Source organism: Sturnira hondurensis, unplaced genomic scaffold, assembly GCF_014824575.4.
Source record: "Sturnira hondurensis isolate 20B ecotype Veracruz unplaced genomic scaffold, ASM1482457v3 Scaffold0021490, whole genome shotgun sequence".
In the NCBI taxonomy this organism is placed as follows: domain Eukaryota; kingdom Metazoa; phylum Chordata; class Mammalia; order Chiroptera; family Phyllostomidae; genus Sturnira; species Sturnira hondurensis.
This window is the reverse complement of record NW_028094121.1, coordinates 2,717,795-2,742,032: the sequence shown is the minus strand read 5'-3', so window position 1 is coordinate 2,742,032 and position 24,238 is coordinate 2,717,795. Positions and strand designations below refer to the sequence as shown.

General features: G+C 42.3%; 2 protein-coding genes across 15 annotated transcripts in view; both read left to right on the top strand.

Moving 5' to 3' along the window:
- The window catches only part of MACF1 (microtubule actin crosslinking factor 1), a 329,873-nt gene that overhangs the window by 147,158 nt on the left and 158,477 nt on the right, over window positions 1-24,238 (top strand). For all 14 annotated transcript variants that reach the window (XM_037032518.1, XM_037032516.1, XM_037032508.1 and 11 more), the window contains exons 5-10: window positions 7-99; window positions 20,135-20,301; window positions 22,917-23,029; window positions 23,131-23,237; window positions 23,648-23,767; window positions 23,913-24,008. In XM_037032518.1, coding sequence (XP_036888413.1) covers window positions 7-99; window positions 20,135-20,301; window positions 22,917-23,029; window positions 23,131-23,237; window positions 23,648-23,767; window positions 23,913-24,008 — 696 coding nt within the window. The remainder of the gene's footprint in view (window positions 1-6; window positions 100-20,134; window positions 20,302-22,916; window positions 23,030-23,130; window positions 23,238-23,647; window positions 23,768-23,912; window positions 24,009-24,238) is intronic.
- LOC118977584 (uncharacterized) lies at window positions 10,883-12,069 on the top strand. The gene has a single exon (XM_037032520.1). It carries the CDS (start codon window positions 10,919-10,921, stop codon window positions 12,026-12,028), a length of 1,110 nt encoding a protein of 369 aa, XP_036888415.1. The 5' UTR covers window positions 10,883-10,918; the 3' UTR covers window positions 12,029-12,069.

Below are 24,238 nucleotides of genomic sequence, written 5' to 3'. Positions count from 1 at the left end.
TTCCAGGTGAAACTAGTGAATATTCGCAATGATGACATTACAGATGGCAACCCCAAGCTGACCCTGGGCCTGATCTGGACCATTATTTTGCACTTCCAGGTAGGGTCTGTGCAGATTAGGGTCTGTGCAGATTACGGTCCCTGTTACTTGGTTTGAACACGGCCTAGGAAGAACTAGAAGTTGCACTGCCTTCCACAGGCACACTGAGCCTTCCTCGTCTGTGTTTGGCAGTGAAGAAGGGTGAGAGTGGGAGTTGGAGGTGAAGATAAGGATTGGCCTGGGGATAAAGCCGTTGCAGCCCAAACCTGGAACTTCCTAGTCATTTTCATGATGAAATGGGTGGGATCTTTCATTTCCTTTGCTTGGCCCTGTCATTGGCAGTCTGGTTATTAGAAGTCTGCTCATCCGAGTCAAAACTGGCTCTTTAGGTACTCAGAGTGTGAAGGGTGAGGAAAGATGTTGGTTGTGATGCCTTAAAAGGGTGGAGTAAAGGCCTGCTTTGATGTAGACTTGTCGCTAATCTTGAAACAAGCCTGCTTAAGTGTAGCACTCTCTTAGTCACCTGGGCTGCTGTAATGAAGTACCATCATAGATGGGGTGGCGTAAACAACAGACATTTATTTTTCATAGTTCTGGAAGTCGGAAATCTGAGATCAGGGTGCCGTATGGTTGGGTTCTTGGCGAGAGCCCTCTTCCTGCTCATGTGCTCACATGACCTTACCCTTGGTGCACGCATGCAGAAAAAGAGATCTTATGTTTCTTCATCTTTTTATAATGGCGTTCATTTCATTATGGGGTTTCTACGCTCATGACCTCATCTCCTGCCAAATGCCCCATCTCCAAATACAATCACGTTGGGGGTTAGAGCTTCATATGAATTTTGAGGGGACACACACATTCATTCCACTGCAAGCACCTGTAGTGGTAGTCACACCCAAGAGCAGTGGCATCCTGGTGGTGTTCACAGAGTCACTTGGCCTTCATAAGGAGACTAATCCTTTTCCACTAAATACAGCCCCATCTTTATTTTTAAAAGTCTTGAATCACTTTAGTACAACTAAGCAAAGCTATTTCTCAGACTACTCTCCCATACCCAGTCACTGTACAGGGAGGAAGGTGATAGATTAGAGGGAGCAGGTGGGAAAAGGTTAATAATAAATATCTTCACTTACTGACTTCCAGGGGCTGAGACCACTATCATGTCTTACTTAGGGAGTTAGCACCACCTGCTGGGTGGCAACAGAACAGCAAGTGTATCAGAATTCCTAAGAACCTGAGACAGTTCTGAGAGTTTAGGGATTGTTTCTTGGGGGTCTAATTTGGAGCTAGTGCTGACAGTTGACAGCATGGGCGGGTTTAGGAGAGTGTGGCGGTAATATGTATTTTTGTGGAACCACAAGGTGGCCTCAGGCATGCTTTGGATATAGGGATAACCAGGTACATAAACTTGGCTAGGTGTTCATTTGCAAGGTGGGAAGTGGAACTTTGTTGAGCTTTTTTCTATGACTAGAGTTATCCTTTTAGAACCCTTAGGAACAGTGGAATTATTTTTGAAGAGAAACTGTATTTTTTCCACAAACCTGCCCTCACTGTTAGTGCCCAATGTTAGTCTCATAGATGTGAGGTAAAAGGCATCTGTCCACTGTCTGTGCTGACCCTGACTACAACTAAATCTGTTTAAAAAGGAAACTCGGGAGCCAGGGAATCAAAAACGAGTTGGTTAATTAAAACAATACTGAGACAGAGGAGATGGGGTGATAGAGCTGTTCTTATTCTGAAGAGCTCCGCTGGCAATAGTTTTCTCTCCTTAAAAATTTGTTATGAGCCCCGGCTGGTGTGGCTCAGTGGATTGAGAGCTGGCCTGTGAACCAAAGGGTCACTGGTTCAATTCCCAGTCAGGGCACATGCCTGGGTTGTGGGCCAGGTCTCCAGTACGGGGTGGGTGAGAGGCAACCACACATTGATATCTTTTCCCTCCTTTCCCCTCTGTCTAAAAATAAATAAAATCTCTTAAAATTTTTGTTACGAAAAATTTCAAATATTTATAAAAGTAGAGAAAATGGTGTCAAGAACTGCCCTAGCTGAACATTGACTAACTCCTGGCCAATATTGTTTCTTCTCTATCCTGATTGACTCCTCAACCCCCAGTAGGTTAATTGAAAAGAAATCCCATACTTCGTATAACTGCATCTGGAAATATTTTAGTGTGTATCTCTGGAATATACTCTTTTTTAAAGCAAACCACAATATTATAATGCCATAACAATTAATAATTTCTTAAAATCATCAAAGATCTGATCATTGTTCAGGTTTCCTCAATTACCTCATTTTTAAAAATGGTTTGTTTGCATCGGAATCCAAACAGGGTCCACATATTGCATTAAATTTCTCTATCTCCTTGCAATTTGTTGAAGAAATCAGATCTTTTTTGTCCTGTAAGGTTTATAAAGATGCTGATGGTATCTCTGGCAAGCCTTCTAACAATGTCCTCTGTCCCTCCATTTGTATTGTCTGCAAAATGGGGGTTTCGAGCTAGACCTGAGGCTCACTCACATTCAGGTTCATTTTGGGGGTGGGGCAAGGATGGATGGTAGTGTTGTGCTTTTACTTTTATTGCTGTGCGTCAGGAGGCACATAATGTCTGTTGTCTCTCTTTTCATGATGGTAAGATTGATTAGTGGGGTCAGGTGTTTTCAGCCTGATGGATCTATTCTGCAGTCCCTGTTAGCTCTTTACCTAATGGTTTTAGCAGCTACTGACCATCATAGCTAGTTCCATTATTTCATTAGAAGTTGCAAAATAATGATACTCAGATTCTATACTTTCTTTATTATTTGGCTGGAATTCTTCTATAAAGAAGAACATCATCTTATCAGTTACCCTGAAAGATAGTTCCTCTGAGAGAGGTAAGATAAAAAGGTGAATACTCCCAACTTTCCAACTCAGTTGACAAATTTTCATAATAATTCATTAGTTCCCTGAGATTCTCCAGAGGTGACCAGTGGAAGTTTTTTTGTTGATTTTTCCCTCCCTGAGTATTACTGTGACTCATGTTTTGTTTTGTTTTTTTTAATAGGCTTAAATGCATTTCAATCACATACAGCTATTCTTTCTAACATTCAAATAGCTTCATCATCGGTCAGTAAGAGTTTCTTCAAGTTGAGTCTCTTGAGTCTTGGCATGACCCCCAAAGTCTTTGATCATTTCCTTTTTTCTTGTGAGATGAGATCCTGTCCCAGGCCTGGAATTAGCAGTTTCTCCTAAAGATAAAAAGGAGCTCTTTTTCTTTATTACCAGTCTGAGTGCTGCCGGTGGGTCATCGTTTCTCGGCTTTTTCTCTAAACAGAGATGCCAGTATTGTATTTTTCTCTTTTAAAAAAGCATGAATTTATACTGATATTTCTAATTCAGATTTAGAATTACCAGCTTTTATTTAGCTTCTTTGACTTTATGCAGGGGTGGCAACAGTAGGTTTACAGTGCACGAAACAGATTAATAAAGCTATTATAATAATGGTAGCATACATTTCTTTTCCCATGTGAACAAGTATAAATTTATTTTTGCCCACCCCTGTAAATGTATCCTTCTTTTTCTTTAAAGATTTTATTTATTTATTTTTAGAAAGAGGGGAAGGGAGTCAGAGAAGTATCAATGTGTGGCTGCCTCTTGAGCAGCCCCAACTGGGGACCTGGCCCGCAACCCAGGCATGTGCCCTGACTGGGAATCGAACCAGCGACCCTTTGGTTCGCAGGCCAGCAGCACTCAATCCACTGAGCCACACCAGCCAGGGCTGTGTCCTTTTTTCTCGTAGGCTGAAAATCTTTTTTTTTAGGATGTCCAAATAATTATATTTTAAAGTCATTTGAAATAATTTCTGTGTTACTAAGCCATCAATTCAATACATAATTAGGTTCATTTGTCTTTATTTGCTTTCAGTTCTTGGGGATTGTTTTTTTCCCCTTTCAATTTTATTTCTTATCATATAGATAGATATATAGAGATTATATATTTATTAAATATTGTTTCAAAGGGAAGTTTTAAAAAGTGAATACAAGGTGTATTCAGAGAATTCTAGAGTCCATCTTTGCTTCCTCCATCCTGTTTCTTCCCTTTCCCTATTGTTAACTTTAAATATATATTTTTTTTATTTACTTATTTTTAGACACAGGGGAAGGGAGGAGGAAGAGGGAAAAAAGCATCAAGGTGTGGTTGCCTCACGCGCCCCCTACTGGCGACCCTTTGGTTCGCAGGCTAGCACTCAGTCCACTGAGCCATACCAGCCAGGGCAGTTAGCTAACTTTTTAAAAGCATCTTTTTGGTTATCATTCTATTGTTTTACTTTAGGAAAATACATACTTTAAAAAGACTTTATTGAAGTATATTTTATGTACTATAAAATTGACCCGGTTTTATTGTATATTTCGGTGACTTTTATGAGTTGTGCAGCAGTCACGTCCCAGTGTCAGCCCTCTGCTCATTTACAGCTCTCTCTTCCCATCCCCAGACCCAAGCAACCACTAATTTATTTTCTGTCTCTTTAGATTTGCCTGTTCTGGACATTTCAGCTAAATGGAGTCATATAACATATGCTATTTTGTGTCTGGGTTCTTTCACTTAGCATAATGTCTTTGAGGTTCATCCATGTTGTAGCGTATATCAGAACTTCATACTTTCTGATTGCTAAGAAGTGTTCTATGGATATACTATTCTGTGGATCTATTTTGTCTGTTCAGCAGTTGATGGACATTTGTATTGTCATTTTTTGCTATTACAGATAATGTCGATATGAATATTTGAGTACTAGTCCTTGTGTGGATGTGTTTTTATTTCTCTTGGATATATGCCTAGGAGTGGAATTGCTGGTTTGTATCATAGTTTTACATATAACTTTTTAAAGAAACTGCCAATCTGTCTTCCAAAGTGGCTGTATCATTTTACATTCCCACTGTTTTTTAAAAGATTGTATTTATTTTTATAGAGAGTAGGCAGGAGGGAGAAAGAGAGAGATAGAAACATTGATGTGACAGAGAAACGTTGGTTGCTTCTCATGTGCGCCCCAGCCAGAAACTGGGCCTGAAACCCAGGCATATGTGCCCTGACTGGGAATTGAACCAGCAGCATTTTGCTTTGCAGGACAGCACTCATCCAGCTGAGCCACGCTGGTCAGGGCTTCCACCCTTAATGTCTGAGGGTTCCTGGTTTTCTACATCCTCACCGACAGTTGTTGTCTGTCCTTTAGATTATAGCCATCACAGTGAGTGTGAAACAGTAGCTCCTTGTGGCTCTAGTTTGCAGGAAAATGTATTTTTTAACTGAATTCCACAAACATTTATTGAGGACCAGCTGTATGCAAGGTCTTAGGTAGAGTCAGTGGGAGATAAAACTTTGAACTAGACACAGAGTCAATCCAGTTTGACTATATAAATCAAAAGAATGACAAGATACATACTCTAAACTTGATAGAGATTTAAAGAATCAGGGAGGTGTGGGAGAGGGAATTGGAACATAACACACTCAGTAATTAATGGATTCTATAACTTCCAGGGCCTTTGACCTAGCTCATTGTCCTTTGCCCTGTTACCAATTTCACTGGAAGACGTAAACAGCTCTGGCTTTGTCTTCTGTGTGTATATTAGCTACCTGCTTTTCTTTTTTTGCTGTTTCAGCATAGCAGAATACTTACTTTGACTTTCTGTAGAGGGAAGCTTTGCTCCCAGAGTATTTTCCCAGATGCAACTAATTACTAATTCCTTCCTCGGCTATTGTGAAGTCTTGGTGTTTGCCTATAGTATTAACTGAGTGTTCAGAAGTGTGGGAAAAGTTTCCCTGTCTGCAAAGCTTTTGTTGTCGAATAAAGGATTCTATAGAGCCTCCAATTTCTTTTCCTTGCTTCAGATAGAGTGTGATATGTATCTTGCTAGTTATGTATTATGTGGTTTTCAAGTGATTTTTTATGGAGCGTCTGTTAGCTGTTTTCACCAAGAACATGTTATATGAAACAAAAGGGAAATGCAGAGTAGAACTACCTACCAAACGTTAGGGGGTCAGTAAAATAGTCATTGTAGTCAAACTCTGTTATTGATGCTAATGAAGCAGAACAGTGATGCAGATACAGGCCGAGGTTGTCATAGCAAGGGAGTATTCAATTGTAGGAGAGGCTGTAGCAGATTAAAAATTTGCTACTACTGATGAGACTGGCAGTATTGATAACTTCATAAAGAGGTTTATGGTTTCCAAAATGTTTTTTAACATATTAAAAAGATATGTGCTAAATGGTAGGGATTCTTTTTTAAGTTTTTAGGTATGAAAATTTCCAGCACTCAAAAAGGTATAGAACACATCCTTGTTTGTATAGTCGCCTTCAAAATTAAACACGTACTAATATTCTTGTTTGCTTCAGATTTTTCCTCTTTCTCTGTAAAGAAATAAAGCATTTCAGATGCAGTCAATTTTCTTTTCTTTTCTTTAAGATTTTATTTATTTATCTTTGGAGGAGAAGGGAAGGAGAGAGGAAGAGAAATATCAATGTATGGTTGTCTCCTGTGCGTCCCCTGCCGGGAACTGGCATGCAACCCAGGCATGTGCCCTGACTGGGAATCGAACTGCGGTTGTTTGGTTCTCAGGCCCGCACTCAATCCACTGAGCTACAGCAGCCAGGGCTGCAATCAGTTTTCTTACTCTCTCTAACCCCGCATCAGTACTGTCTTGAAGTTGATGTATCTCATTCCCATATATGCTTTGTACTTTATGACTGAAGAGGTATTCATAAACAGTATGTATTGTTGTTTCGATGTTTTTGTGTTTGACACAAAGAGTATCACCTACATATCCTACTTTTTTAATTTAAATTTTGTTATTGAGGTTGATTCATGTTGAAAAGGAGGACCTGACTTGTTCATCTTCAGGAACTTGCATGGGCTGTGATGTGAGTGGAGCTCCTGCAGATGTGCAGCACCTGTCATTTGCCGTCTCGTATGTAATCAAATGAAGACGGCCTTCATTCCTTCAGTTAACATATGTGTACAGTGTCCTGATGCAGAGGGTGTTCTGCATAAACACCTGGACTGTCGTTGCTGGGTTGTACACGTCCCTTTATTTTGCCAAATTACTCTCAGAAGCACTGTAGGACTGACAGCGTTGTGGTGGGTAACACCTACTGCTGTTTAGCATGCTTGTGTGTGTGCAGATCCTTGCATTGTGATGCAGGCTTAATAACAGAAGGGATTTTGTCTCTTGTTGTTTTCTTTGACTGGCGAGTAATAGGCAGGCACTCGATAAATATTTGTTAAGTGAGTGGACATTTTATGCATTTAATCTCCAGGCAGTGTGGTAGAGTAGACCAGAGAAACAGACTATGATGTCTGTTTTCCTGTGTTCATTTGTTGATGAGCAAACAAACACAGAGACCGACTGACTTTTTTGGGTTACACATCCAGATACTAATAATAGAATTTCTTGTTTCTTGGTTTTGTGCAAGCCGGTTTGAATATGCATGTTAGGATTTATGGTTTTTCTAAAAGATAAGTTCTTGAAAGTCAGAATTTGACAAAATTAGTTTTCCATCTCAGTTGTTTATTAAATACTAGTATATATCGAGCACTCTGAAATTTAAACACTTAAGGGAGTTCAGGCCAAGTGTGATCTTTAAAAAAAATTTTTTTAAAGATTTTATTTATTTATTTATCTTTAGAGGGGAAGGAGAGAGGGAGAGAAACATCAATGTATGGTTGCCTTTTGTGCATCCCCTGCTGGTAGTTAGCCTGCAAGGAACCGGCCTGCAACCCAGGCATGTGCCCTGACTGGGAATCGAACCGCGATCGTCTGGTTCGCAGGCCTGCGCTCAATCCACTGAGCTACACCAGCCAGGGCTAAAAAATTTTTTTAATTGTATTTTTTTTGCATTACCATTTAGTCCCCTCGCTGCCCCTACCTCCACTCCACCTCAGCCCCAGTGTGATCTTAGCTGGGTGGACTTGAGGTTTACATTTTTCTGTACTTTATGGTGCCTTAGGGCTTGGCATATACATGAGGTACCATTCACGTTTGTGGAATGGAAGAGTGAGCTCCTTCACTCTGGAGTCTCACTCTGGCTGTCTTTGGAGGAGACCTACTGAGAGTAAACAGTTAATGAGAAAAACCCAAAGGAGAAGACAAGAAGAATGGGTAGTCTGGAGAAGGCAGCAGTGCAATCATTATGAGCTCAGGCTAAGTGAGAAAAAGACCCAGGGGAAAGTCCTGGTGACCAGAGTTTTAACTTAGTTAAATAGTGGAGGCAGTGCTCCTGCAAAGAAAAAGAGGCACCCAAACTTTGGACCTTGAAATATATCTTTTTCCATAGAGCCTGGTCAAGAAAAAGAGTATATTAGGATGGAGTGTGGTGGTGGAGTATCTCATACCTTCTAGCTCCAGTAATAAATGGGAAGAAAGGGGTTTACCGTAGACCAGGCACTGAGCCAAGAAACTTTATAGACATTAATCTCTTTCACCCTTTCCACAGCCCCATTAAGTAGGTGGCAGAATTTATATTTTGCAGGTAAGGAAACTGAATCACCTAGAAGTTAACAGAACTGGAAATTTGAACCTAGATCTACCTTACTAACATCTCTCTGCTCCTGTCCTAGACCAGTTTTTCTTTGGAGCAAAAGGAAATAAAGGCCTGATCTGCCTGACATATGAAAAGTTTAAGAAAGAAAATGCTCCCAGAAGTAAATGTGCTTGGTTCTGTCAGGCTTCTCAGAAAAACCCAACAGAGCAGCAGTCATTTTAAACAGCTGTCTTCCCTGACTCTGAGTTGATCGGTTTCAGGAATTTGATTTGCTTGCATTTCATGAATAAAATTCAAGCTTAGGCCTTAAGAAGGGTATGCATCTTTAAAGTTCCACTTCTCTTTATTGAAGGAATGAAGGCTTGGTGCCTGCCAGAGAATTACATTGGAATGTCATTTTTTTTTTTTTTTTCTGATTGTATGAGTTCTGGCAGTCTGTTAAAGTTTCAGTCTTGTGCCAATCTCCTTGTCTTGTTTCTTGCCATGGTTTACAATGGTCATGAGATGGTGCTGCAGTTTTGGTGGTACTAAGCCAGGGAAAGGCTTAGGGGAGAGACACCTACTGCAGTTGTGAAGCACTCAGGGCATCAGTAGGGTCTCAGAAGTGGTTGTAGGGGGCCTGTTGATTTAGGACTTCTTATTGCTCTCCTTTCGTGCAGGGCAGTTTTCAAGTTTCCAGGAAAGGTGAGCTGTACTGTACAAGTCTTTAGGGCTCACATGGCTAGAGCCAGGCAGGCTGTTTCTCTCTGCTGTGTGGGTTGGGATCCTTTTGGTATAGACCAAAGAGCTGTAAGCAAGAAGAATTTCATAAAACCTCTTGCCTTCTGCTCCCTTCAGAGCCCTTTGGGTTGTGGTGGTATCTCATCTGTCAGACACCATACTGAAAATTGGGGTGGGCAGATCCCATTGACAAAACAGTGTAACTTTTCAATCAACTTCTTAGATCTGTTCTTCAGACTTCCTGCCCTATTGCAATTTAAGTAAAAATCATCAAGGCCTCATATTAGCAATTTCCTTCCTTAATTCCAAATAGCAAGTGTTATCTCTTTGTCTGAGTCCTTGGTCCAAATGAGTCAAGTTGCCAGTTTAGAACGGTAGGGCATCTTCCTGTTTTATTTAACTGAGTATAGACTTCCATCTCCGCCACAGTTAGAAGCTAGTATGACATGGGATTGAAATGAAAAGTCTTAAAACAGCAGTTCATGTTCTGGCTTTGCCACTTACTAGCTGCATAGCCTTGAGCAAGCTAATCAGCTTTCTTAATCCTCTATTTCTTTACCTGTCCAATGTAAAATAATAATAGTTTTGATCTTTTATGGCTACTGTGAGAATTAAATGAAGTAACCCATAGCCTCGCACAGGGCTTAGCACGTAAAAAATGCTAAAATTACGTTAGCTATCAGCAGCAGCTGCAGTAGCAACTACTGTTGTCACATGTCTCGGCAGAGATGCCACCTCCGTTGTGTGTGGAAGTGATGTTGAGATCCTCTGCCCAGAACTGGTTTTGGGTTTTCCCAGTGTATCATTGGCCAGCAGATTTAACAGGTATTTCTCTTTCTCTCTATCTCTCTCAAAGGAGGGAAATAAAGGCTGTAAGAGGAAAGCCTGTGTTTTCTTTTCTTAACTCCAAGAATAGGCTCTAGTCTCTCTTAGGTTGTAATTTGATTAAATAATTTTATTTCTGACCTGAAAAAAATAGAGAACATGTTTACCTTGCTTGATATTTCCTTATGGACATCTTGGTACAACAATTGGAATCTGTTTTCTTTCAGAGTCTGGGGGCCGTAATTGCAGCATCCCCAGTTCCCGGTTCTTCTTGACCCTTCCCTTTCTGGTTTGTTCTGGTGGCGCTGGTTCGCTTTTCCCTCTTTCTCCTCCTCCTCCTCCTCCTCCTCCCTCCTCCAGGTTACCTTCTCCCTTGGCCTCTCCTCTTCCCCCTCCCTTTTCCTTTTACTCTCACAATCTCCCCCTCCTCCTCACCCTCCCTTATTTCTCCCTCCCCTGGTTTCTGGCTCCTTTTTGCTTTCTGTTTGTGTTTCTGAGGGCAGTGCTCCAATTACCTCATATTTGGAGAGAGGAAGCTACAGCCAATCCGGTTTCTGTCTGCTTTTAGGTCAAGTGATTTCTGAACTGCAGTGAGATGCTTTGAATTTGTCTTGTTGCAGCTCTGAGCCTGTAAGATGGCTGTCTGAATCAGCAGCGGCTAGAAGAGACAGAGAGAGGCGGGGAGGGAGGGAGAGAGAACTGGAGGGATTGCCGGCATAGTGCGTGTTTTAAAATGTGCATCTAATCCGATGAAGCCAAGGTTGGGATTTCTCTGGGGTCCCAGGACTGGCTTAGCTGCGTTTTTGCTAAGATTAGGAGCCGAAAGCGATGGGAAATTCGCTGGGCTGTGTTAAAGAGCCGAAAGATTCCATAGCTATTCCTGAGAAGGCTCCTATATCTCCTAAGAAAAGGGTTCGGTTCAAAAGGAGGTGGAGGGGGAAGAAAGCCCCTGCTCCAGAGGTATCTCCTAAGGAAGAACCCTCGGAAGGAACTGGAGTCATTGAAGAGGCAGAAACCCTAACCAAGTTAGTAGTGAGTGTCGGAAAGGAGGAAGGAGTGGGAGTGGTAGAGCATCCCCTGACAGATATTTTACTGCCTGGAGACTCTGCCCCCAGCTCAGGAGTGGGAGATCAAGGGATGATTGTGCAGGTGAAGGAGAGATTCCAGGGGGAGATCCAGACTGCCCACCTTTTGCTAGAGAATGAGTCATCAGTTGCCGGAGGGGTCTGGGATTCCCTGGAAGAGGGGATGACTGTCATCGCTCACCTGCTTGATAACCCAGCGGAGAGGGATTGTGAAAAGTCAGTGAGCCAACTGGTGGAATTTCCGAGGACAGCATCCTGCAGCAGCAGGGCTGTGCTTCTGCCTTTGCAAGGAGAGACTGCAGTGGAGAAAGCAGATACTCAACCTGGATCTCAGAGCAGCACTTTCCCCAGGACGGATTACCCCACCAACACAGGAGATGAAGACCGCCTTTCAGAGGGCTGGAGTGTGCATGGAGGGACCAAGGATATTTTAAGTTCCCCCAAGTCAGCTTCCTGGATTGCAGAGCGTTCTGTCCCTTCATCACTGTTGGAGCAGTCGAGAGGCCATAGACCCACAGAGCCTGCCCACACAGGTCGAGTGTCCCCCCAGGCTCCTAGACTGCCTACTTCTCAGAGTGATTTGTCCATCAGTGGCATGACTGTGAGCATTTTGCCTTCCTCCTCTGGCTATGGCAGCAATGGGCCACACTTACGTGGGATCCAGCCTAAAGATATGGAACCTGAAAAGAGCTCCATGTCATTCTCAGAAGAGGACGGCACTCTTTCTTTGGAGGCAAGCCACACCCCATCATGGGGTCTGGAGGAGGTAGGTGTGCATGTCCAAGGGAAACGCAAACAGCTGTTTGGATTCCTGGCCATCAAACTTACTAAAGTGGAGTGTGGTGAGCAGTGAGGATCTTGGGGCGTCTTCTCAAACTTACCATTATGCCAGAAACTGGGAGTTAGTGACTGCTGTGCTTGACAATCAGAATCTATTTCAGGTCTGCCCCTGAATGCTTGGAACCAAGTCTTGTTGTCTCTGAGGAGTCCCTGATTCTGGGTAACCATGCGCATAATTGCTTGAGCTGACTGGTGGGGTTATCTCTCAGGGAGCAGTGCTAGTTAACTAGCACTTACTCTCAGGCAGGTCTGTTTATCAGCTCCCCCGCCAAAGGAAGTTTGTGGGGTAGCAGAAAGGATGAGGGAGGCCTAGGTAAGTCTCGGAAATGGGTGGAGAAGGGGTGAGGAATGCTGAAGGGGTGAGGCAGCTGTCTTAGATGTAATTGCTCTTCTCCCCAGGAGAACGATGCTCTTACTAGAGCTGATGCAATCCTACTCCTGCAGGGCCGGGGCACAGCTAATGACAACACTCATTCAACATTTGTAGAGGTGGACAGGGCCAGTCCTCCTTCGGTTACTAATTCTGGCATCAGAGGAGAGGGACATAGAGTTGGAGATCAATACAGAGAGGGGTTAGGGCAGTTTGAAGGTTTGAGGCTTGGAAAAGTTTTTTCTGATTAGACTTGTTTACGGCTCTCAAGTTTTTGTCTGTGAGTTATATATCAAGGCATGGGTGGTGGTAATGGCTTTGGTGCGTGCTGGGAATGTTTTTAGGTTCAAGGAGCAAGTGAGAATTCAAGAGATCTGGACACTAAGAGGATAAGGAGGACTCAGCAAGACCCTGGGTGGCACAGTGACTGAAATTATAATTCACCAATGACCGAGGAACTTTTGTTGGCTTGCTACCCTCTTCAGCAGAAGAAATACACACTTTAGGGCCCCACAGTGGCAAGAGGTGGATGATGAAGTAGGGCATTTTCCTTGCTGAGACGTAGGACAGCTGCCTTGATGTCTGCAAAACAGGGACGTGGCCTATCTGCTGGTGCCCTGCTTATCGCCAGCTGCACGAGGCAGAGGAGAGACCCATATTTTAAGCTGATGTGTTTACAGTGTCTTCTTTGGGGATATATGTCCCCATAGATAGACCCATCTCAGTGTCCTTGTTATTACAGAGTTTGGAGACTCCCAACAGTTGCAGGGAAGAGTGGTCATTGAAAAATATTCACTATATAGTTAGGCAAGAGCCTTCCTCAGGCTTTTCCATATAAACGTATGTGTATGTGAAGGTGAAAAGGAAGACAGCAAGGTTGCTAGGGTGACGCATGTGAATCTTTGAGTTAATTCAAAGTCACCTTTTATCTTTGTGTGGAATGGGTGTAGAGTAGTTGGGAATACAACATCTGCTGAACTGGTTGCTCTGTTGGTACCACTAGCATTAAGTTTAAGTTGTGGAGGCACTGTAATATTTTAAGACTCATGCTCCTAAGTGAGTGTGAGATTTTTTACAAAGTTTGGAGTATAAAATTTTAAAGGCCTCCTAGTGGAAATCTAGATAATGGACCATAGGTGGCCATGGTACAGGATTTCCTCACTGGGAAGGGAAGGTTCCGAACCACTCCATGAGGAATATTAAGGAAAAGATTGGTGGCAAAAACCTTTGGACCGTGATCTGTAGTTTGACAGTGTTGACAGCGGTGTGATTCTTTTGCTGTTCAGTATGTGAATCAAATTGATATGTGACGTTCTCTGGGCACCCAAGCTCTGCATCCCATCCCTTCTACTGTTTTAGATCAGACACAGCCAGACTACTTAGCTGTAAAACTCAGCCCAGGCTGAAAAACTAAGTGACTGTTAGCTGAGATGGCTGAACCGTTTCTGAGGCTCTGTGTCTATTCTGTGATGTGGAGAACACAGACTGACCATCCTATATGGCACATAAGAAGTTACTTCTCAAGATAAATGTGAAATTCCTACAGAATGTAAGTCCGTAAGGCAAAAGGTCTCTGAAGGAACTATCTTTAGGGAGTGGCTCCCTCACCAGCAGGCTGTTCACAGGGCCCGAGGACAGCCACAGTAGGAGAGGCAGAGGGGGTGTGTTCTGACTCTGCAGGCCTGTGCAATGGGGGCTGAGACTCCAGGCGAGAGCATCTTGAGGAGCCTGAATTTCCTTTGCTGAGGGCAAGAGCACTGGGAGGACACAGGGGTTGGGGCAGCAGCTGCAGCTAGTCACACACCAAGTCCTTCCTCAGGAAGGGACAGCTGGCAGCTCCAGAGTGGATTGGGGGTGGGGGGAGGTTTTGTGTGTGCGTGTGTGCGTGCACGTGTGTGCTTGTTTTGCTTTCAATATGTTAGAGTAGTAACCCTCCTCAGAAAGTAATTCCTGTTCCAGAGTGGCGTCTGTCCTTGGTATAATTCAGTCCATGTAGCCTCTCTTATTGATCAGTCCAGAGCTTATCGATGGGAATGGGACCAGGCTTTGGCTGGACATAAACTTTGCAATAGGTTTTGTTTCTTTTCAGGACAGAAATAAATAAAAACTTGTAGTTTTTATGAGTTTGGGGTTTAGACAATAGAAGTTAAATGGTCTGCTTCCTGTTCACGTGGTATAGTTGATTCTCCCCTCGTCAAGAAACAGCTAATGCAGAAGCAGGGTGGCAGAGACCACCTGACCAAAATGGTTTTCAGCGTGACAAGTAGATGAGGGTTTGGAGCTGGATGGCAGCGGGTTAACAGCCTTGTACTTTGATGTCAGACCAGGGCCTTCTGGCCTATTCTTTCTCTCAGGAGGATTCCCTACTCCCAGCTGCCATCAATATCCACAATACCTGACTTTTTGGAACAAGGGAAACTGTTAAAAATTCCTTTTTCCTTCCCATCTTGGCTCCCACGGCCAATTCTTGCCCACACTGTGAGTGGATTCCATTGAATGAAGAATTTGGCTCTGTTCCAATGCCCTTGCCATAAACCCTTACAGCCCCTACGATCTCGGGTGATAGATCTAATATTGGGGGGCTGGTGATGCTGTGAAAGAAACAGTATATGATTTTTCTGGGCTCAGCCTTTTCAGTATACAAGTACCCCTTTCCTATTTCTCCTCTTTAATTATAGGGAAAGTTGCTTTACTAATACTAGCTTTGTATTGCAAGAAAAAGCAGAATTAACTAGATGACACTATTGTAAGAATAGAGTAGTTAAAATTACAGTTAGAGTTTTGTTTAAGAAAAGATTTTTCTTTTCCAAAAATATTTGACTTAATTAAAAATATTACTAAGTAATCATCATTATTATTTAGGTATAACAGTGGTGGTTTGATTATGTTAAAAGGAGCCCTTATCTTTTAGAGATACACACTGAAGTGTTTCTGGAAGAAATGTTACGTGGGATTTGCTTCATAATGATAGGGAAGGACTGAAGTGGGTGGAGTGTGTGTGAAACAAGATGAGTTATGAGTTGATAATGGTTGAAACTGGGTGATGGTTACATAGGAATTGATTATATTATTCTGTCTCTTTTTGAAAATTTTCATTTCAAATAGGAAGTTAAGAAAAATAATGGTAAGATTATTATCTGATGCACATACTGAAAAGGGGCGGACATCCAGAATGTAGGAAGTGTGATAACAGGAGTAGTGGTGAAGAGCATAGAACCAGATTGGCCGAGTGTGACTCTCTGCCCTGCTACCCCCAGCACTGTGCCTCGGGGCAAGTTAGTTAACTTCTCTGTGACATAATTTTCTCATTTGTAAATTGAGTATAAGAATAGTATATATACTTTATAGCGGGGGCGTCAAACTCATTTTCACCGGGGGCCACATCAGCCTCACAGCTGCCTTCTAAGGGCCAAAAGTAACTTCAACTTCTTAACAGTTAAGGAGCAGTTACATTTATTCAGTCCTAAAATTATTTCGGTCCTTTGAAGGCAACCGTGAGGCTGATGTGGCCCCTGGTGAAAATGAGTTCGACACTCCTGCTTTATAGGGTTGCTGTCAAAATTACATGAATTAATACAAATAAAACACAATAAGTGTTATTAATAGTAAAGGTAAATACCCTAGTCAGAAAATTAGGGAAAGCCCAGGAATAAGCAATGCCTCAAACACTTGTTTTTCTCACTAGTAATCAAAGATACAGCAATCAAAATGAGATACATTTTACACTCATCATATTGGACAAAAATAATCTGAAAATATACCAAGTGTAAGTGAGGGTGTAGTGATGGAAAACCTCTTCATATCTTTTGGGTGAGAGTATAAAATGGTACTGTTATTTGGAGAGTAGTTTTACACTATTTAGTAGAATTGGAAATATCCATATTCTGTAACATAGGATTTCCATTCTAGTTATATTTCCTAGAGAGACCACCAAGATTCTGATTGGAATACTGACCTCTGACTTTTATCTAAGTCTGATGTTGGTAAAACACAGCTGTCATTAGATCCCTTTATCTAGGCATTTATAAGGAATAACTGCACGGTACCCTCATCTGCTTTTTGACTGAAAGTTTTCAAAGTCTGATGCCTTCTCTACTGTGGGACGAGGACAGCTAGAAACTTCAGGACATGAGAATCAAGTACCTATTTGTTCATTTCATCTAGTCTTGTTCCCTGAGCCTTATGTAGATTTATACAACGTCCGAACTCCTCAGCCTGGAATTCCATCCTCCCCACCGTCATCTATCTGATGTTACCTATATCAGTTCCCAGTTTGAACTTTCCTATTTTAAACGGTCAACCCCATAATCATCTACTATTTCTGTTCCAAATTATTTCAACTTCCAATCTTTCCATCTACTTTCTTTTTTTAAAAAAAATATTTTATTTATCTTTTAGAGGGGAAGGGAAGGAGAGAGGAAGAGAAACATCAATGTATGGTTGCTTCTCGTGCATCCCCTGCTGGGAACTGGCCCCTGCCGGGAACTGGCCTGCAACCCAGGCATGTGCCCTGACTGGGAATCGAACCGCGATCCTCTGGTTCGCAAGCCTGCGCTCAATCCACTGAGCTACACCAGCCAGGGCTCTCCATCTACTTTCTACCTGGAATTTTTCCCTCTTTCTCTTTGTCTATTCTATAATATCTTTCAAGTATAAGTTTAAATCATACTTCTTTAAGAAATATTTTTATCACTTCAGCCCATACTAGTTTTCATTCTGCTGAGATCCTCTTTTGTATATCATTATATACTATATTGCTATCAATCTTTTGAGGCCTTAAATTATGTGTAATCTTTCATGTGGTCTACCACATATGACTATATATGGTAAGATTCCCCCCACCCTGTGCCCCTAGAAATTAGCCTTTAGAAAAAAGGATTCTCTTTGTATTTGACTTCATAAAGTCTTTATTGTTAGTGAGCTCTGAGTGAAATTATAATCATTTCATGAGAAGGGATGAATCAGTTGGGTCACCATCTGCTATTCAATTTATATCAATTTTTGTAGAGATCAACTGACATAATTGGTTAAACAAAAAAGACCAAAAATCTAAGAAAGTTTTAGTTATTGTTTTTGAGAAGTTAACTTTATATTTTGATGTGTTGAATATAATTGTATATAAGTAGTAATCACATTAAAAACTTTTAAAAAATCACATCACTTATAAAACACACTCAGACAGCAAGTGGTCACATTATGGAAATCATAAATAAACATCAAGAGAATGAATGAATTAAAAAAAACTAATCCCAGTGCTATGCAACTGGATTCTTGTGGCTGGGGATGAAATGTCCAGTGACTGCATGGATTCAGAAAAGTGGTGTTGTATCTCAGAAATTTTAAAAAAAATGGAAAGGATGTTTTCTAGAATATTCACTCAAACAGTAGCTTTTTAAAAAATTAGCTTTATTGATGAAAAAGGCATTGTTGTCAAAGATGCAAAGAGTTTGAATAACATGGTTTTATGAAATGTAAAAGTAGTAAAAGCATTAAGTTAGTACATTAGACATACTGCTAATTTTAAAAGTGTACATTTCTAGAAGTTATGGTCAAGAGGGCCACAAAACTTCTCTTCCTTCATTCCTCTCTTCCGTCCATCTGTTATCATTTGGGAAAATTTGGGGACTGACTTATTTTAGCTAGATATGACATGTCTTAACCAAGGCAGGACAAGCATGTCTGTTTTTTGTTTCCCCCTCTTTACCTGGGTAACTTCTGTTCATCTTAAAACTCAGCATAGATGTTGTTGTCTCGGAGAAGTTCCTTGGCATTGCTAGTTTGGGTTACCTGCTTCTCTCTGACACAGCATTGATCTCTGTGTAATGTATTTTCTCCCCTTCCAAATTGCTTGAACTTGAAACTCAAGGTTGTGCTTTTATCTTGAGATACCAAGAACTTAAGCACAGCTCCTTCAACATAGTAGTTGCTCAGGGAGTAACAACAGAATGAATAAATGGTGTTAGACTTTTTTTTTTGTTCCTTTCCACGGTGTCTAGAATTGTATTAAGCACGGATGAGGTGTTTTTTAGTAAATATTTATTGAATTGTTAAGAATAAATTAAGTTTCAAGATATGTTTCAGAGACGGAATTAATCAAGCCTTTGAAGCGTGGGTGGAGCGAGAGTTCAGGCAGACGTGCTACGGTCTCTGGAATGGTGTTGAGGCTGTTCCCTTTCCAAACGGCTTCCTTTTAAGAGTATAGACGAGGGAGAAAGCTCCCTGACACTGAAGCTGAGGTTTTGCATTTGGGAGATTAAAGTAAAAGCTTCTGCATATTCCAAAGGACAGTGCTGTGCATATCACATATGAGTATTACATGAAGAGGTGGACAAAGGCCAAATTTAATTACTGTGATGGTTACAATAATCCCATTCTTCTCATTCAGTGCACAGTCTAGGAAGGGCCTTAATCCAAACAGATCCCAGCCCCCACCCTACCCTACCCTAAGGAACCAAAACACTTCTCTGTCTCATTACAGCTTTGTGAAAAATCTGAAGTAAAACTGTTCATTGAACTATTTTCAGTGCAATATACAAAGATATTGTGATTGGCAGATAGGCAATGCCATCCGAGAGATCGTGCCATCCGAGAGGACATATAATGTCAATTAATAAACTGGAATTCCTTTTTTAAGTAAAAAACACAAATACTCACATTTCACTTTGTTTATTTGAGTTCTATCCCTTCGAACTCCAATAAATCTGTTTTCTAGTTCCAACAATGTGTCTGCTGCCTTAGTATATATGTGAGGTGGGTTCGGCGAAAGTACTGGGATAGGTTAGGTCACTGTTGAGTGGTATCCAGTCATTGAAACCATCAGCTGGAAATGTCGAGGGGACTGGAGTAGAGCAGGTGCGGGGTGGGGTGCTGTCTGTAGTGGACTTGCAGGGTGATGGCTCAGGTGCCATTATCACCTGCTGTCGGGTCCTCAGCTCTGAAACTCTAGCTCTTTTTTATTCCCAGTATACTTGGGGTTGATTGAATTTTAGAGGATTGACTTACCGTGTGATGATACTTGTTAGAGATTGATTGATGTAAATTAATTTACAATAAAAATTATAACTGCCCAGTGATACAGTATTTGAATCTGGCCACTCTGCATTTTGTTGCTTTAGGATATCATATGGGAAGCAGATAATAATCTGAAGGTTGTCAGGTGAATACAGAGTCAGAGCAGAGATAGGTGGTGTGTGGAGGATGGATTTGCTGATCTTACTAATCGGTATCATCAAAGTGTGGCAGCCTGATTTCTCCTATAGAAATGTGCCTGTCAAGTGGATGAGAGTCCTGGAATGTACTGCTTAGGCCCTCATTTTGCCATCACAGTCTTGGAGGCAACACTTCCTCACTTCTCTTTTCTAGACCCCATGCAAGCCACCCATACCTTTTTGTTCTCATAGTCTTTCTTCAGACATCTTAGTAAGATTTATCAGCCTACAGCTTTCTTTCATACTAAGTAAAATATTAGTAAAAGTTCCTGGTCCTGGGTTTTTTTTTTATGATTTTAAAGTATCTTCTGCTGGTGTTTAATCTAACCTCTTATGAGTTGAGTTTGTAAAGTTAGGATTCAGAGACTTGGAAGTGCCTGTTGTTGATTGTCCCTTGAACTGACCAGCAGGGAGGCGCTTACTCTCACGGTGCTGACACCTGAGAGGCGGTGCTCTGTTGACATGCTGTGCCTTCTCTGGCCAAATCGTCTTCTAAGAGCCATGATGTATGAAGATTACTCTGTCTCCTATGTTTTGGCAGATCTCTGACATCTATATTAGTGGAGAGTCAGGGGACATGTCAGCCAAGGAGAAGCTGCTCCTGTGGACCCAGAAGGTCACAGCTGGTTACACAGGAATCAAATGCACCAACTTTTCCTCTTGCTGGAATGATGGGAAGATGTTCAATGCGCTTATTCACCGATACAGGTAAATGCAGTGGAATTTCAGTGTGTCTGGAGGGAATTCTCATCTTGTTTGTAATTAGTTACAATGTCACTTTCCCCCTCAGCCGAGAATCAAGAATCTGATTCATTTTATTCATTTTAAAAAGGAATATGTATCGAACTCCTAGTGTTCTAGGCACTGGGCACAAATAGCAGTGAACAGAACGGCAAAAGTTCTTGCTTTCATGGAGATTATTTGTTTATTAGACTACACACCAATAAATATATGCTGCCACGCAGTCATAAGTACAATGGAGGGATGGAAAGCGGCGGGGGTTGTGGTGTTTTGGACAGAGGGTCGGTGGTGGCCTCTCTGATGAGGATGTTGGAGCAGAGCTGTGAGGGTGTGAGCCCTGCAAGCCTCTGGGGTCAGAGTGTTTCAGTTGGAGGAAATAGTGAGTACAGAGGGCCTGATGTGAGTGCTTGCTCGGAGTGCTGAGGAATAGCAGAGGGCTGGAGTGAGAGGAGTGAGGAAGATGAGGATTTTGAATAACAAAAATAAAAATTATTGCATGCATTACTTTGGGGACTTCCGCCAAGATGGAGGCAGAGGTGGAAACACTGTGCCTTCTCCCACAACCAAGTTTGGATACAACAAAAGTTTTGGAGAACTAACACACACCCAGAGACCAGAAAACCGAATTATACGGAAGTCTAACAGCTCCGAACCGTTCAACGAGGACGGTAAGAGGTGGAGCCAGCAGCGGAGCTGGGTCGGGTAGGACAGACCTAGGAGCGCAGGCAGCCCAGAACTAGTCGGGGTGCGGGGCAGACTGACCAAGGTCGCACATTCGAGCGCAGTGAGACGGACCACGCAGGCCCCAGGGGGCGAACCCAGTGGTGGAGGGCTGATGGCGGTGGCACACTCGCGTGCCGTGGAGCGGGGCGCGTGGCCCTGGTGACGGTGGTGGCTGCGGTGCTGGTGGGGTTCGCAGCAGCAGGCGGCAGAGGGAAGCCATTGTCCCTCTTTGACCCCGCCCCCACATACAACATCACAACCCAGCGACTGAGTTGCCCTGCTCTGGTGAAAACCTAGGGCTCCGATCCGGCTACTTAACAGGCACGAACAGCCCAAAAGATGGCGCAAGAGGAACTCAAAGTCCCAGAGCCAATAACTCTAAGCGACCAACAGATTGCCAGCCTCTCAGAAGCCCAATTTAAAACACTATTTATCAGGATGCTCACAGAATTGGTAGAGTACAGTCACAAATTGGAGGAACATATGAAGGCTAAACTAATTGAAATGAAGGGAGATGTCCAGGAAACCAATAGCGATGGAAAGGAAACTGGGACTCAACTCAATGGAATGGACCAGAAGGAAGAACAAAACATCCCACCAGAAAGGAATGAAGAAATGAGAATTCAAAACAATGAGGCGAGGCTTAGGAACCTCCAGGACATCTTTAAACGTTCCAACATCCAGATTATAGGGGTACCAGAAGGGGGAAGGAAACAGCCACGAGTGGAAAACGTATTTGAACAAATAATAAAGGAGAACTTCCCCAGTCTGGCAAAGGAAATAGACTTCCAGGAAATCCAGGAAGCTCAGAGAGTCCCAAAGAAGTTGGACCCAAGAAGGAAGACACCAAGGCACATCATAATTACATTAGCCAAGACTAAAATGAAGGAGAGAATCCTAGAAGCAGCAAGGGATAAGGGGACAGTCACCTACAAAGGAGTACCCATCAGACTGTCAGCGGATTTCTCAAAAGAGACCTTACAGGCAAGAAGGGGCTGGAAAGAAGTATTCCAAGTCATGAAATCCAAAGACCTATGGTCAAGATTGCTCTATCCAGCAAAGCTTTCATTTAGAATGGAAGGACAGATAAAGTGCTTCTCAGACAAGGTCAAGTTCAAGGAGTTCATCATCACCAAGCCCTTATTATATGAAATGCTAAAGGGACTTATATAAGAAAGAGATGATGAAAAATATTAACAGTGAAAGGACAGCAAACACACAGTTATTAACAACCACACCTAAAACAAAAGCAAACCAAGAGGACAGCTAGATCAGGGGTGGAACCATAGAAATGAAGAACACATGGAGGGTTAGCAACAGGGGAGTGGGAGGAGGAGAAGGGGGGAGAAGGCACAGAAAATAGCATAGATGGTAGGTAGAAAATAGATAGGGGGGAGGGTGAGAATAGTGGGGGAAATATAGAACCTAAAGAAATTGAGACACGTGGTTATAAACTAAGGGGGGGAGAATAGTGGGGGAGGGAGTGTGCGGGTGGAGGGGAATGAAGGGGGGAATAGAACAACTGTAATGGTATAATCAATAAAATATATTTAAAAAAAATTATTGCATGCTTAGTAGCCATAAACATGCCCCGATTTTCACTCTCTGCTAGCTTATGGTACTTTTCCTGTGAAATCCAACCAGGCTGCTGTTGGTGTAAGTTTTGAATTAGGGAACACTGGGCTCTTGGTATGCATTAATATTTAAAAATGGAATTAGAACCTTTCTAAACCTATTGTTTTCTCTCTGAGTCAATCAGTTTTTTTTAGCTCTTGGTATTGTAAAGAGGTTTTCTTTGTGTGAATTCACATGTGGCATGGAGATGGTGGCCTTTCATGTGCCTTGGTGGCCTTTTACAGACCTGATCTGATAGACATGGAGAGGGTACAAATCCAAAGTAACCGAGAGAATCTGGAACAGGCTTTCGAAGTGGCAGAAAGACTGGGGGTCACCCGGCTCCTGGATGCAGAAGGTGAGAGCAGGCTGAAGTGAAGTATGTTCGGCAGTGTTCACTGTTCCTTCTTCTGGCAGGTTGCTTTGTTCTACTAAGAAATTTCTTGCCCTTTCTCTCAGATGTGGATGTGCCGTCTCCAGATGAAAAGTCTGTCATCACTTATGTGTCTTCAATTTATGATGCCTTCCCTAAAGTCCCTGAGGGTGGAGACGGGATCAGTGCCACGGTAAAAAGAACACCTTCTAAAAATACCTTCTACTTTGCTTTGTTTGGGTGGAATGTATTGATTAGACCATACTTCTTAAGTGCTCACTCTATACAGAGCACTTTTATACAGAGCAAACTGGATCTACATCATATTTATACACGGTCATTGTCCTTGGTCCCTGGGAATGAGTCTCTGGCTAATTTTGTAGCATCCAACCTAGACTATTTTGGGTGTCAGAAAATTAAATCCCATTTGAGAGCCCTTGAGGAGCTTTGAAACTGGGACTCTGAGTGTTAAACTGAACAGCTGGGTAGGCAGTTAGAGGAAAAGGATTTTATGTAGTTTGGGGTGGCCTGAGTTACTTTCTGCTGGGCTTGTTTTGTGTACTGCTAATCGAAAGGCATGTGGTATTTACCCTTCGACATTAGGAAGTAGACTCCAGGTGGCAAGAATACCAAAGCCGAGTGGACTCTCTCATTCCCTGGATCAAACAGCACACAATACTGATGTCAGATAAATCTTTTCCCCAGAACCCTGTCGAACTAAAGGTAAAATCATTGCTTTTCTTAATAAATTCATTCTAGGGATTAAGTCTTAGAGCTTGCTGTTGCTGCTTTCTAGGGGAGGTAGTACGAAAAATTGGGCCAGGCTGCTTGCATTTACTCATTCATTTACCAAATATTAATTTTGTAGGCACTTTATAACCAGTATATACACTTCAAAGAAACAGAAATTCTGGCAAAGGAGAGAGAAAAAGGAAGAATTGAGGAATTGTATAAATTATTGGAGGTAAGGAGGCTTATCCTTTGCTGGGACTTAGGGTTTGCTGATTTGCCCTGTGGTCACTACTGCGTTACATTCCCAGCATCCTCCTCCCAAGCTGCGTTACCAGCAGTGTGCTAGGGTGAAAAATCTAGCATCACTCTCAGGCTGTTCTTGAAAATTTGTGGAAAGGGGCAGTAGCAACCATCTGTATTTTTTAAAGGGCCTATTGAAGAGTGACACATTTATTCAGAAAT